At 36.0% G+C, this 14,316-nt stretch overlaps 1 protein-coding gene across 1 annotated transcript in view; it reads right to left on the bottom strand.

The window, feature by feature from the left end:
- Positions 1-1,401: 1,401 nt before the first annotated feature.
- The window catches only part of LOC103897090 (protocadherin-9), a 153,407-nt gene continuing 140,492 nt past the window's right edge, over positions 1,402-14,316 (bottom strand). The window contains exon 3 of the mRNA XM_009277061.1: positions 1,402-1,781. Coding sequence (XP_009275336.1) covers positions 1,402-1,781 — 380 coding nt within the window. The remainder of the gene's footprint in view (positions 1,782-14,316) is intronic.

Below are 14,316 nucleotides of genomic sequence, written 5' to 3'. Positions count from 1 at the left end.
CCTAGCATAAATGTTCTGAGTCTTGACATCATTTAGTATTGCACTTCTCTTGATTTTAATGCACTTGTGTTTCAAGAAAACCTTCATTCTATCTTTGACATAATTGAAGCAATTGGTAATCTGCAACACTGATGGCAAAAGACTTAGCAATCATTCCTTGCACTCTGAAAAGAAGGTTTTGTATTTGACTTGTAATATTCTCTTGTCACTGCATCATCCCATTGTCCACCCTTTCCATTCCACCAAGCATTCTCATTAACACAGCCTTCTATTACTACTATTAGTTTTTAATTTTGATCTTTAAAATTCCCTGGAACTGGCATATGCAGCATATCATATGCAGCATCTGCTGCAACATAGCATGTCATTACAAAAAACCCCACATCAGTTCCTTTGGGCATTCAACTGAACCGCACTGGAAAAAAAAAATTATGTCATCTGGGCTTGTGAACTGTGCTGCTGTGCAAAATGTAACTGAAGGTGTCTTATGAGTACATGTGTGTATTTGTGAATATATTAGTTTTCTAAGCCAAGCCCCAATACTTAGCAGTTCCCCTGATCCATTGTGTGATCTTTGGCCTTTTTGTTATTACGATCTTCCTAGCTAGATGTTAGTCTTGCCCAAAATAATGATTTCAACAGTTTATCGTTACTATCCTACAGTATATGTGTTACTAATTGTGTTTACGTTGAAGTAATCATTACAGAGAAGGAGAGAGGAGAGAAAGAGACACAGCAAGAACACGTTTGTTCTATGGATAAAACATAACCAGAGTTCATGAATCATAGGAAATATGCCATGTTTTTCACTGCAGTCTCAGGCTGAACATATTTCTGTTGCTTCCAGCCTCAGATGAGAGGTGAGAATATTAAAGCTGTGGTCTTCACAAAGTGCCTATTAATGATTATTCCTTTATATTTATCTCTATATCTGTATGGTTTCTGAAGGATTGTCCCTGGTGGGGATCAGCAATATTCAGATGATATGTTTTGAATACATTTTCCCTGACTTGTTATCCTCAACAAGCCAGATGATAATCAAACAAAATGAGTGGTTTAACTCATGCTTCTGCAGAGGGGAAACAACAGTGTGTGGTGTTCTTTTTAATCAAGCTCGTTACTATGGGAGGAATTTTCAACCATAGATTTAGGAAAATAAAAATCAGTGAGGGGGAATTAGACATGCAAGTAACAGCAATGTTTTCTACATTGTACAGTATAGTCAGGCAGACTGTATAATTAAATGCCTGCTATGGAGGCAGAAGTGGCAGGCAGATCTTTTGTCTCTTTGGTGGCCCCCTCTTTTTTGTTTCTTATTTTTTGTTAAAATTGTTTCGATTTTAAGAATTTTGCCTCTTTTCTTTGTTATAATATGAAAGAGCTTTCTTGCTGCTTTTTAGCCTACAGGTAAACTTCTCTTCTAGTTAGAGTATTGACAGGAGATGGCTTGTATTCCCCTGTCTGTGTAAGGGGGATATCCTCTGGATTGCCTTCTTCATTTTTGCTGAAACTAGCTGCGCTGAAGGTCTCATAGGATGAGGTCAACTTTTTGTTAAGGAGGTTTCTGTTGCGATCACCCATGAGGGAGGCTTCTCCATTGGCCAGCTTTTCCTGACTGCCCCGTTCATCGACAGGCATGAAAGTGGAGAGTTTTGGCTGGCTCTTCTGCTTTCTTTCAGGAGAAGTGCGAACTGGCATCCAGCAGGAGTCCGAGTGGCCATATTCATCACACTCTCGGGTACACTTCCCTGTCAGGGCTACATCTGGTAGAGGCCTTGAATCTGAAAGTAAAATAGAGTTATCTTTACAAATGAATACTATTGTAATGACTACCAGTGAAACTGAGAATCTCTGAAAATTCACAAAAGGTATTTTTAAAGGTCTTGGTAAGAATGTTGCAATAAGTTCCTCAGTAATAGTTTTTTTTACATTGCATATGCCCATAGGTAACAAGTATGTTTGTACAGTTATCCTCAACCTCAAGAATCGAAAAACAAGACATTAAGCCACTTCCTGTGCTTGTAAATTAATCTCAAAAGCATTTGGCATTAGGTATTGAATGATTTTTGATGTCTAAAAGAGTCAACCAAGCACTTAATTCCATACTGCCAATTTTCTTGAAATTATTAAAAATACCTTTCTTTGAATTTTTTGTAAAGAATGTTTTGAATTTATGTGAAAAGAACCTGAGGCCCTCCACCTTGCAAATACTTATGAACATGCTTAACACCCTGCAGGTGAGCAGCTCTGTTATTGACAATGGGACTCAATTTGCATATAATGTAAACCTCTGCTTGTATTTCTGAGGATTCATTGTTAGTACACAATATGTTACATGAGTCGTGCAATCAATGATTATTAGTAGGAGCATACAAAAACCCTGTTATTGGTTATAAACTTAATCTAACATGTATGGATAAAGCTGTTCTGTGTGTTCTGTGTGCATGTGGAGGGACAGGGAGACTCTGGGTGCTGCCTGAATAGATGCACTAACGTTTTATATCTGACTTGTTGTGTTAGAAGGTGTCCTGACCCAGAACACTGTGTCTAATCTTTCTAGCTACTGTACTTGTAAGAACTCTCACTGAAAACTAGCAAAGTTCAGGGGACTGCAGGATTGACTCCTACCTGATAAAAACACAGGTAGTTTTTAATATTTGTATTTTGATATTTGCATTACAATTGAATTAAAAAGCTACCTCAACTGTTTTAAGCACTGGGTAAGATTCTGAAAGCTTGCTTTTATGCAGTTATACTGTACTTTATGGTCTACAAGAAATAACTGGAGCTGCCTACAAAGTAACAACATGATATTCAAACAATTAAAATTGATAAAGAACAAAAATCAACAAGTAAAATAATTTTTCCAGTTTATTTCATATGACTTTCATATGACATGACTTATTTGATGAAACTTTTAGGTTTCTTTTATAAAAAATCGATTATCTTAAAAAGGAGCAAGGAGCTTCAGCATGGAAACACAATCAGGGACTTCATATGGGCTGTGGCAGCTTTCTACCTTCTCACTACAACACCCAAATTCATGTGAGTAGTAATTTTACCAGTAATAAACTATGCCTTATAAAATATCTTTCAAAGGCCTATTCAGCCTTCATTTTGTTACGTCTATTTTGCCTATTTTTTCTTTGATTTTGGCTGCCAGATGACCTTCTTAAACAGTAACAATTCCAACTGTGAAATTTTTATAAATTCATAAAAATGACCACTCCTGAGGTTAAAAAAATAAAAGGCAACCAAAAATCCTTTGTCTCTTCCAGAGTAAACTGTTTTAATTTAAAATCTTTACAACAGGTGCTTGCAGAGCAAACATATTTCATTTTAGCATCTGTGGATTTAATCCTGAATGAATTGCAAAAGCTCTTGAAAGTCAGATTTATGTTCATTCTGTCCTGATTTTTTCATGCATTTAAACATTCATTTAATTAGTAATTCGTTGCAGTATTGTAAATAATATGTATATTATTTATTATTAACTGTTGTCAACATTTTTATAGAATCTACTGTATGTATTCTGAATACTGTATAAAATTTTATATTTCAATATGCCACTGATTTTAATGAGGAAAACAGCACAGATGTTTAGATAACTGAGTAACTCTGAGGCTGAAATGTGTAAGGCTGGGAGGAGTGAACTCCGGTTGTACTTTTTAAAGCTTCTGCACTTAGTCTCAGGCATGATTCCCACATTTTTTCAGTGAAGAATGCAAAGACTATGGACAGTTATCAGCCTATCAGTTTTCAGATGACTGTGTTCTGGAGATGTAGACAGAAGATGGGGACTGTAACAGGAAAATTCTCTATTTGTCAGTTAAATCTACTATTATTGTGGCACTCCCTAAAGGTAAGAAGCGTAATTAACTGCTGAGCTGTACCTGATGTGCTTTGATTTTTAAACAGAAAAACCCTCTTCATATTTTTACAACAGGGTAAATCTCCTTCCCATCTAAATATCAATAAACTCTTCAAAATGCACTTTACTTCCAAAGACCATTAAACATTATGCTTGCTACTAGTATTTCAGTTATTACTCTGGCAGAATATTAGCAAATGCTTATCAAGTCAATATATCTGACCTTTATTTAAAACATAAGAGTATGTGTTTATTGAAAAGGGGTATTGTTGCTGCTGTTTGGTTGTGGTTTTTTTTCCATATTGAAACAGGTAATGTCTCATTATATCTGATGGTTTCTTTTTAGTGCAAACAAATCTTGAGCCAGCATTATTTGGGTTGATAAAAATCCTTCCCTCACTGGTGGTCCTTAAATCACGCACTTGAAAAGTTGCCATTTTGCATTGTAGTGCATCCCCTATTAACTTCTGGTCAAATATTAGAATTCCTTATTGTAAAGCATGAGGACTTGCTATACAATTCAGCCTTATAGTGATGTTTCATGAAGCAACAACCTCTAAGTCAGCATGTGGCTGACTCGCCCTGTTGGGTTATGTGATAAACTTCATCTTGGCACCCACAAAAGAGCTCAGAGAGACACTGGCAGGATAATATGAGCCCAAATAATACTCTGATGGGCTACTCCCAGGCCCACCACAGAGGCTGTCAGCCCATCAAAGGTCCATCTGCTCAGGCCCAGAGGAGCACAGGGGTGTATAGTGGCAGATAAGAACCCAAGTAAGGACTCAGGAGGAACAACCACCTTGCCCGGGTCCCTCTCAGGGCTATCCTAGCAAAGCCATTGGCCCCATTGTCCAGGCGTGAAACCCATCACCATGAGTTATTGGCAGCTGCTCTCCAGATCACCTTTCTGTCTAACAGGGGGATTGCTGCCTAGGTATGTAGGACACATTATGGGATATGGGGGAAATGCAGTTTGGGATAGCACAGGACTTATGAGATGTTTAGAGGAGGAACCAAAGAGAGGACAAGAGAGGGTTTTAGGTGATTTGGGGAGGAACAAGAGTGGGGAAAATAGAGAGATAAGGGGGAAAAAAGGGCCAGTCACATGTAAATAGTTTGCTGGCTAATAAGTTTGTCTCGTTGTGCTCTGTGCCTGATCAGCGCCCTCTGTCCTATCTTCTTATTAAATTCCTTTCTAACACTTTTCTGGGTATGGGCTTTCTATTATGTGTGCATATGCATGTATACATATGTACGTGTCCACTCTCACTAGTGGATTTCCAGCCTGTCCAATCAGAGAGGGGAGCAGAATGAGGCCACTGGTGCTGTCTGTGTTTGTGTGAGTGCTCTTGAGCGTTTGTGATCTGTGTATATATTTGGTGTATGTGGGTTCTCTGTGTGCATACCTACTGGGAATACATCTTCATTTTTGCTACTGGTTGGACCTGGGGACATGGAGCAGCAGCAGCCTCACCCCCCTCAGGCTGTCAGATCTGGCATGATATATTTTAATCTAAAGCACCCTTCAATTAGTATTTGGCACGGACAGTTAATGTAGCCTTCTATTCCATTGCTTCTTTGCATCTGTTCTAAGAGCTTGAATCAGTAGAGCATTTAAGCACACATTTAATCTAACATGTTTTGAAATCTGTTGCATTTTAACTGCTTTTCTGTTTAAAAGATGGACATAACTTCAGCATTGGGGGTGGGGGGGTGGGGAAGTGGTGCAGGAAAGGAGGGAACGTTTTGTGTGTGTGTGTGTTATATCAGAAGATGGGAAAAACATCCAGTGCTGTCAGGTCTAAACTATTACCAGTACCTAAACTAGTCAGTTAAGGAAAACTTGGGTACTTTCTATACACTGCAGTAGACAACAGAGATTTAACCTTCATTTTGAATAAACTGCCACATCACTTTAGCTACAAAGTAATTAACTGTATTTTTGCTAATTCCCTGAACAGATTGACCCTCTTTTGCAGAGTAGTAACTTTACGCTTCTCTTTTTACATTATCTAGCTCATGGAGTTGTGAACAATCTCTGAATTTGGGGAGGAAAAAAAAAGGTATTCTTGTACTCTAGCATAATTTACATCCAAACATAGCCATCTCTAAGTGACATGCTTTTTTAAGTACTTCTCAGTTTAAAAGTAAAACACTTCAGTAGCGACCACACTGTTAGCTGACAAGCCTAATGGAATATGACACAGCAAAGAATTTGTCAACACAATTGGCAAATCATCAAGGAAGAGTACAACAGATTTCTGCCACAGTTACATATCTGGAAACTGACCCAAATAAGTGTTTAAAATGCCAGTTATTAACAAACAAACTTTATCACAATGCTAATTAGTGAGAAAGTAAACCTGGAGGGCTGATATTTCTTGTCATACAGAAATTTGTAGGTTTGGGGTTAGGTTTTAATTGTTTATGCATAAACTACTCAAATTTAAGCTTTTAATTGCATAAAATTATCTTCAGAGTTACAATGGAAGATATCATCTAAGTTATTTTCAAACATATCTTCTTATGGTGTTTCTACATCAGAACTAGGTATTGCTTGACTATTTACAAAGCCATTGTAAACCCACTCCCCAAAAGACAGATATTTAGACAAGTTTTTAGGTATATGTGTAAATGGAGACTTCAAAAGTGAATATTTAAAAAGTAGATTTCATTTGCTACTGTTCAGACTTCAGCTTAAAAAAAATTGCAGGACAGTAATTTACAGGGTCTCACAATCTACTTTCTCATTGCTTCTGATATAAGCTTCCACCACCAATTTCCAAAGTTAGCTGATAACTATAATTTCAAAAAAAAAAACCCAACCTTTTATCATTAATCCAACAAGTCTTTAAAAATTTATGGCTAATTTCTGAGACAGTGATAGCTTATGTTTTCCATAAAACTTTGTATAAAAACATGCAAATGAATGGAGTTATTTATTTTTATGCTCATGTTTCTGTTGATTGTAGCTGACTCTTGCTTTAGGGCTAGAAGGATTGCTTGTTATCAAAAAAAGGAAGGCACCTACCACGGCAGTGTGGAGAGGGGAAATATGATGTTTTCTATTCAGTTTAAAGCCAAAAAAATTAACAACCAAAATATTCCACCCAAGCAATTTTCCATTATTTTCTCTCCTCACATTCCTTACCAAAGAAGGTCAATATATTTCATCAAGTACAGAGATATTATGAATACAGTAGTCAACAAGTACATGTTACAAGTTATGTGCTTTTTTGTACACATACATTGCTGAAAAATATAATCAAGGATGCACACTCACTCTGGCTCTGTTCTGCACATTTTTTAACAATGATTCTTGTACAATATATTTTATACAAACCCAGCATTATCCATTAGTCATGACATGGTCCTAGCACATATAGTCTTTTGGAGAAAGATGCAAGGAGCTTTTCATTTTCTCATCTTTTGTAAACCACACACAAAGCCTATGGTAACAACAGACTTTAGATGTACTTAAGTAGTCAAAAGCTCTGTTCCACTTGTCCCTGGAGATGGAAAACCCTCCAAAGCAATACTGACACCCTATCTAGATACAATAACGTGAATATTCCTAGAAAGAACTCTGTGCCCAGAAAGAACTCCTAGCTGTAGACCTTTTCTTGGAGGAGTACATGACCACAGTAGCCATACAGTACTACAGCAGTGCAACAGTACTTCTGTAAACTGCGCAGCTTGGTCCACAGGATCTGAGGAGTCATTGACAGATGAGTTCTAAATAGTATGTATGACAAATCAATGACTACATGCAGATTTTGCTGCCTTTCCCCATTGATGGGCCCATAACATCCCTGCATGGTTCCAGTTATTGATGACCTGTAAAGAAAGCCTGTGCGGTAGTTCCAGACTACTGTGAGAAAAGAAAAAGGAATAGGAACCGTCATACAGTAATGATAGAGACTGTGGTTTGGATGAGCCACTTTTCATCCCACCTTTTCCTGCACTCTGTACACAAATATACTATATTCAGAGGACCATCCAAAATTCAAGTGAAACACCAGTAAGACTATGTAATTAAACAGGAGTCCATTTACATAGGTTTAATATTAAATGGTTGTCTGTTTTATGAGCTGTGTGATTGGAGGCACAATAGAGCTCTTAAAGCATAACAAGTATTGACTACATGATCAGAGAACAATAATGCAGAAAACAACTGAGAGAGTACATATTGTAGAAAATTACTGTTTAAGGAGGGGGAAAAAAAGCTAAGCTATGGTGATACACAGCTGCAGCAGTACTGCCTTTGAAATCCCTGCCTCCTAATTGCAGTGATTCAGGAACTGCACCCCAGTTAGTGCTGTGGCATATTCTGACATGCCAAGACACTATTAAAATACTTAAACATGTTTGAAGGCATCAGCAACTTCTTTCTTGGCACCTTAGGCTAAATACAGTTAAACAGCAATTGAACATATCTCAAGAAGCATTTAGCGCCCCAAGGCTTGGACTGCTGTCATTCTGAATGCAGCATTATCGTGTACTGCAGAGATAGTGCATGCCATCTCTAAAACAGTCCTACTGAATAAAGTTAAACACAAATCCACTGTTTGAGATAGGCCAACTGCACTGAAGTAATGAATATATTAATTGCTTTTGGACTAGAATAATTCCATGTATAACATGCCCAATTCTGAAATTCTTTTCAGTGCTTAAGAAAATACTTCAGAGTACAGAAAGGCTTACATGTACATTGATTGAAAAATTAATACTGTGAGAGGAGGTATGACAGAAGGATATAAAATAATGAATTCTGAACCTTTTTATTCCTTTGTTATGCAAGGAAAAAGGAATATAGAATGAAAGTGAGAATTTTCAATACTTTACTTGAAAAATGGTAAAATAAAAGTACCCCTTAAACAATTCCTAAGAACAGCAAGACTCACTGCTGTAGGGCATCAAAAGTCCAAGTACTTAGCTGGTTTCAAGAGAGACCAGAGTAGAAATTTCAAAGCAAACATGAGATGTTATATAGTCCTCTACTTCTAAAACTAATAAAAATAAAACAAACAAATAAAGCAATACCGTAAGAAAATGGAAACAGGTAACTGATTCTTTAACATTTGAAAAACGCTCATGCTAGATGAATGAAAGTGAGTTAGCCAGAAGAGAAGGCAGCTGAGGGAGAAAACGGCACTTTTCATGTACCTAAAAGGCTATAGTAAAGCAAGAGTGGGAACAATCTGTTTTGCATGCCCATAGTGGAAAGGACCAAAAGTAATGGTTTGATTGCAACAATGACAAGTCAGGTTAGAAATTAGAAAAAAACTTTGAGGATAAATGTAGTGATGGAAGGTTATAGGTTCTCCACCACTGTGAGAGCTTTACGAATGTCCAGAAAAAATCCTCCCATGGGTAACATAAACGTGGCTAATCCTACCTTGGGAAAGCAAGGATACACTAAATGAGCTCTAAAGGTTCCCTTCAGCTCTGCAATTCTGTTAATATGATTACTAACATTCATGTACTTTGGCATCAGTCCAACCCTTATCTGTTTCTGGGTTAAGATTCTTAACTTATTTGGTAATAAGTCTACCTTAGAAGTTGGTCTTAGGTTCAGCTAAAATTCCATTTTAGAATGACATCCTGCTTAAAATTTTATGTTAATAGAATTACAAACAAAAAACCTAAATGGTCGGACCATTTAAGACAGGTGTTAATCAAAGGAATACAGAAACAAAAAGCCAGTAATGCAAAAAAAAAACCCAAAACAAAAACAAAACACTTTCAAGTTCAGACATGATAATCTAGCATTTGTAAAATCCTCTTGCCTGAGTCCCAACACATCTATTCCGTGTTACAGTTTCATCAAAAAGTTAAAGACCAAATACTGCTTCTACCTGTAGTGGTGCAAAACAAATATCATGCATCTGAAGTCCATTAAACCTGAAACTAGTGCAAGAGAGACTCTGTAAAGCAGAAAATTTCAACAGTGTTTACTTCTTATATGAAATTTTGGTTTTGTTTACCCTTGAATAATACCTGCCTCTGCTTCAGGGAGAAACAGAGTTAAATAAGATAAAGAATGTATAAGATTTTGATGTATTTCTTTTGTTTAATTAAACACATTATACCAGACTATACAGCTATTTAACATGACTTAGACATGTAACCAAAGAAATATTACCCAAGCAATAAAATTCCTGGCTTAGATTCCACAGTTATTTCTATCACAATTGTCTCCAGCAGGTTAAGGTACAATATTCTTTAACTGTTCCTCTAATTATAGAATAACTCCATTAAAAAGTTTCCTACTTAAATTAATGATTGTATCATCAGCTCTGTAGTATTGCATCTGTGATCTTCAAGGAATCATCAGTATTTCACAATTGACTTAAAGACTGTTTATATGAAAAACAGACCTATGGCTTTTTTTTTTTTTACACTAAAAAACTAATAGTACTCTTCCAGGCCTGAATCATATTAATCAGTTGGTTGTCAGTGGAGAACCATAATATAGGTTGCATACAGTATTATGTGTAAGTGAAATCAGATTCAACAGACTTCATTCTAGACAAATACTAGTTTAAAACCCTGATTACTTTATAATATAAAAGGAAGCACATTAGAAACATATAGTTTTCTCTTGTTTAAGTTGTATTTATCCTGTAGTTCAGACTTTATTATTTCATTTTTTTTTACAAGACCAATTGCATATATATAATGAGGACTAAGAAGTATCAGCTTATGTGATACTGGTGGCGAGTACTATACTAAATACACAACACAAATTCCCTAAATTTTAATTTTCTAGATTTAAATGTAATTGCTACAAGACTCCTTGTAACCCTGTTAAATCCTTTGATAACCTGATTTACTTCTATCACTGAAATGACAACATATCCTTCAGAAAAGTAGGACTTTCTATGGCTTCCTGAAGTAGCACAGACATTAAGATGTAGGAAACATTTCAGCTGTCTAATTGTTCTGCCAATCTGATGCTAAGGTATTAATCTGTCACTGTGTCAAATTACATACCTTTATTTTTTTGCAGTAAAACATGTCAGTGCTTAACAAACTCTGAGCTGAAACAATTCGTGGAACAATTAGAATGTCAGCTCTTCTAAAGATGACTTAAGAAAAGTCTGAATCAGAGCTCAAAAGTCAACATAATTTCCTTGATTCTCATGCCAAAGTGACGGGACTGCAGGAGCTTTAAGGGAACAGAGTAGCTAGCAGCCATTATTAGCTCATCTCAGCTGTATACTGTGCCTCCCCTTTATTTTATTTCTTGGTAATAAGGATTTAATAATGTATTTTCTTCATCAGGAATGGACACCAGGTAGGAAAACTAGTGCTCTTGCCACAGAAGAGAAAAACAGGGTTACATGATTTCCCCTTGTCTCCCTCCAATTCATACCCATCTCTTTCAAAAGGCAACTTCTTTTTGGAGATACTCCAAGTAATGTTTTCTAGGAATATTAATGAATGCATTGCTTCCATTTAGAAACTAAAAGCACAATCCCAAAAGGTGTTCAATGTCATTAGATCTCATGGATATCTCACAAGTATCTCAGAGGATATCCAGAATCTATAATGAAAGTTGAATATACAGGAAAAAATCAGTGACTTGACAGCTGTTTTGTAAGCTTGATATTTGTTGAAATTATATAAAAATGCACTAGATATGACTAACGTTTAAGTTCAAAGGGTGACTGATAAAAAAGACACAACCACCCCAACACATGTGGCTGCTTAATTGTTTATCATAAGTAATGGGGGGGGAAAACAACAAACAAACAGCAAAACTGAACCACTTGTGACTATGGAAAAGAGCTCAAACTAAAATAAAGTTCTGGTTGAATGCTTCTGTGTTTAAGAATTGGCTTTAAGGGAGAATACTGATTTATTTCTTTCATATCTTTCAGTGAGTTACTTTTTTCTTACAGAATTCTTCTCCCACTTGAGATAGTAACTTGAACTGATTATCTTGATAGAACCACTGCATCCCTGAAAAATGAAATGCTTCATACAGTTCTACTTCATGCAGCAACACATTGCTGGATTCTGGATCTTATTTCATTCCTGCATATACAGAATAAAATATTATATAATAACATATATTAAATAGTAGTACTGCTTTCATAAAAAGGGAATTACTCATGTTCACAAGAGTTTTTCTGTGTGACTCATGTAATATTTATTTTGTTACAAGTCATAGACCCTCAAAGGTTAAACTTGAACAGTAACTGTAAAATATGCTGAAGCTCTATTAATTTATATTATGTTATTTTCAAATGGGGGGAAGAAGAAAGTTCTCCGTGCTCTGCATGCAAATGATCATATAAATAATATAGAGCTCAGCATGAAGCAGAAACAAGTAACTTGTGACTACTTGTCTTTTTAGAAGCTGTTAAGAGGAAGTCGTGTTGTAAGAAGAAATATAAGTCATGTAAAGGATCCATTTAACTTTTTATGTCACATAAAGGGAACCTTATCCCACACAATGGAAAAAAAATACTTATCTGTTCATGTCATACATGTTTCTCTCACAAATACATGTATAAATTTGTAATTTTATTTACTTAATCATACTAGCAAGATCTGGGATACAGAACCAAATTTAATTCAATTCAGTGAATTGGATTGTACAAAGAATGCATTTTAATTCCTTTAGCAGATGCAAGACCTAAATGAATGTTAAAAATAGTACTAAAAACATTTTAAGATTATTGTATTGATGCACATTTTCCCTGTTTGTATAAGTATACTCCAGAAGAAATGGGTTAAATTTTATATAATATAGTGTTCATCTTCATTAATCATGAAGCATAACAGAAGTATAAAATCATACAACTCAGGAGTAAATGGTAATACTTCCACCTGTTACAGGGAAAGGAAATGATTTACTGATTAACAAGCTGCAGACTCTTTCTTTTATTCCATGTCAGTGGCATGAGCTATGGCGTCACCCTGGTCTTTAGATCAATTATTTTGGAACCCTCAACTTTTCCTGAGAAGAGGTAGATTCTACCCCGGAATGAATCCACCTAAGTTTGTACTTTCATTATAAGTACTGATGCTTTCACATTGAGATGATGCAGGGGAAAGGGAGGGGTTTTTTTGTTGTTAATGTTGTATTTTATAGTAAGTATGTGGAAAAGTCTTCACACCTCAAAAAATGGAGAGACAAATACAGAAAGATAATGAATCTCTCAGTATGATTTATGTCCTGCTTAAAGGAGGTTTTTTCATTATTTTTTTAATTGATTTTTCAGCTGTGTGTGCAGATTACAGCCAGTGAATTAATTACAAACATCAGCTCAGAATGGTTACATACTTATGACAGATTCATGTGGGTTACAGTCCATTAGTAATTAAGTATTAAGCACAGCACTAATTCCCCTTGTGCATGTACAGTAGATAGACTGTAATCATACACATGAATCATAGGGTTGTTATACTAAAAGACATTAGAGTATCACTGTTTATCTGACTATGAAATGGAAAAATATAATGCTAATATTTTTTATACTAATGGAAAGTATAAAAGAAGTTTGAATGAAACAAAACAGAGAAGACAAAAAAAATCAACTTTTACTTGCAAAGTCTAAGCCTGTCAGAAATCCTTGTGGGAGGGGGAATCTAATGGAGCCTGTAGTGTGCATCATAGTTTTTTGACCCCTCCCCTTGACCTTAAGTATCCTACAGTGTTTCATTCGCTGAACAGTTATAGGAGGTAAAGAAGCAGAAGTCTTAGCTTACAAATAGAACTCTGTCTTGATGAAAGTTAAAGGCAAGATTGGACTTGAACAGGGGTGTCTAAGCATATGAGTCAGGAGCTATCTTTCATCCCTGAGATGAAGATACTGGGTTTTTGGTTGCTTCACCAGCTACTAGGTAACATTTTCTTCAGATTTCCTAAGCCATTTACTTGAGTGGACAGTTTAGCATATCCCTCTACAGATTTCTTGAGATATTCCTCCAAAATATGTGAAATATTTCCTAGCCCCAAAGTAAAAATGGAATAATTTTTGTAAGTGACTCCAGTGGAAGTACTCTGTAATGAATCCATTCTCTTGGTTTAAGAATGTTTAATATTGCCATTTGTCTGTTCTTGTGTTTTGCAGCACAATATTAAAATTAGTCAGTATGCTTTTACTTAGCTTGGTTGCCAAAGTGTATACCTGTACCCATAAAAAAATTTAAATCTCAGAAAATATTCCATTGTTCATCAGTTTGTGACATTTCCAGATTTTTTAAGAAGTGCAGTACATATACTTTGGACTACTGCTTCATAGCCAACATCTATTTTTTCAAGAATGAATCAGATAATCTCCAGCTTGTTTCACTCCACTTGTATGAGGTTCAACAAGGCTAAGTAAGCGTTGGGTCCTGCACTTGGGTCACAACAACCCTATGCAATGTTACAGGCTTGGGGAAGAGTGGCTGGAAAGCTGCCTGGTGGAAAAGGACCTGGGGGT

This window comes from Aptenodytes forsteri, unplaced genomic scaffold (genome assembly GCF_000699145.1).
Source record: "Aptenodytes forsteri isolate BGI_AS27 unplaced genomic scaffold, ASM69914v1 Scaffold43, whole genome shotgun sequence".
Taxonomy (NCBI): domain Eukaryota; kingdom Metazoa; phylum Chordata; class Aves; order Sphenisciformes; family Spheniscidae; genus Aptenodytes; species Aptenodytes forsteri.
The sequence above is the reverse complement of the archived record's forward strand: the minus strand, read 5'-3'. Positions and strand labels throughout refer to the sequence as shown.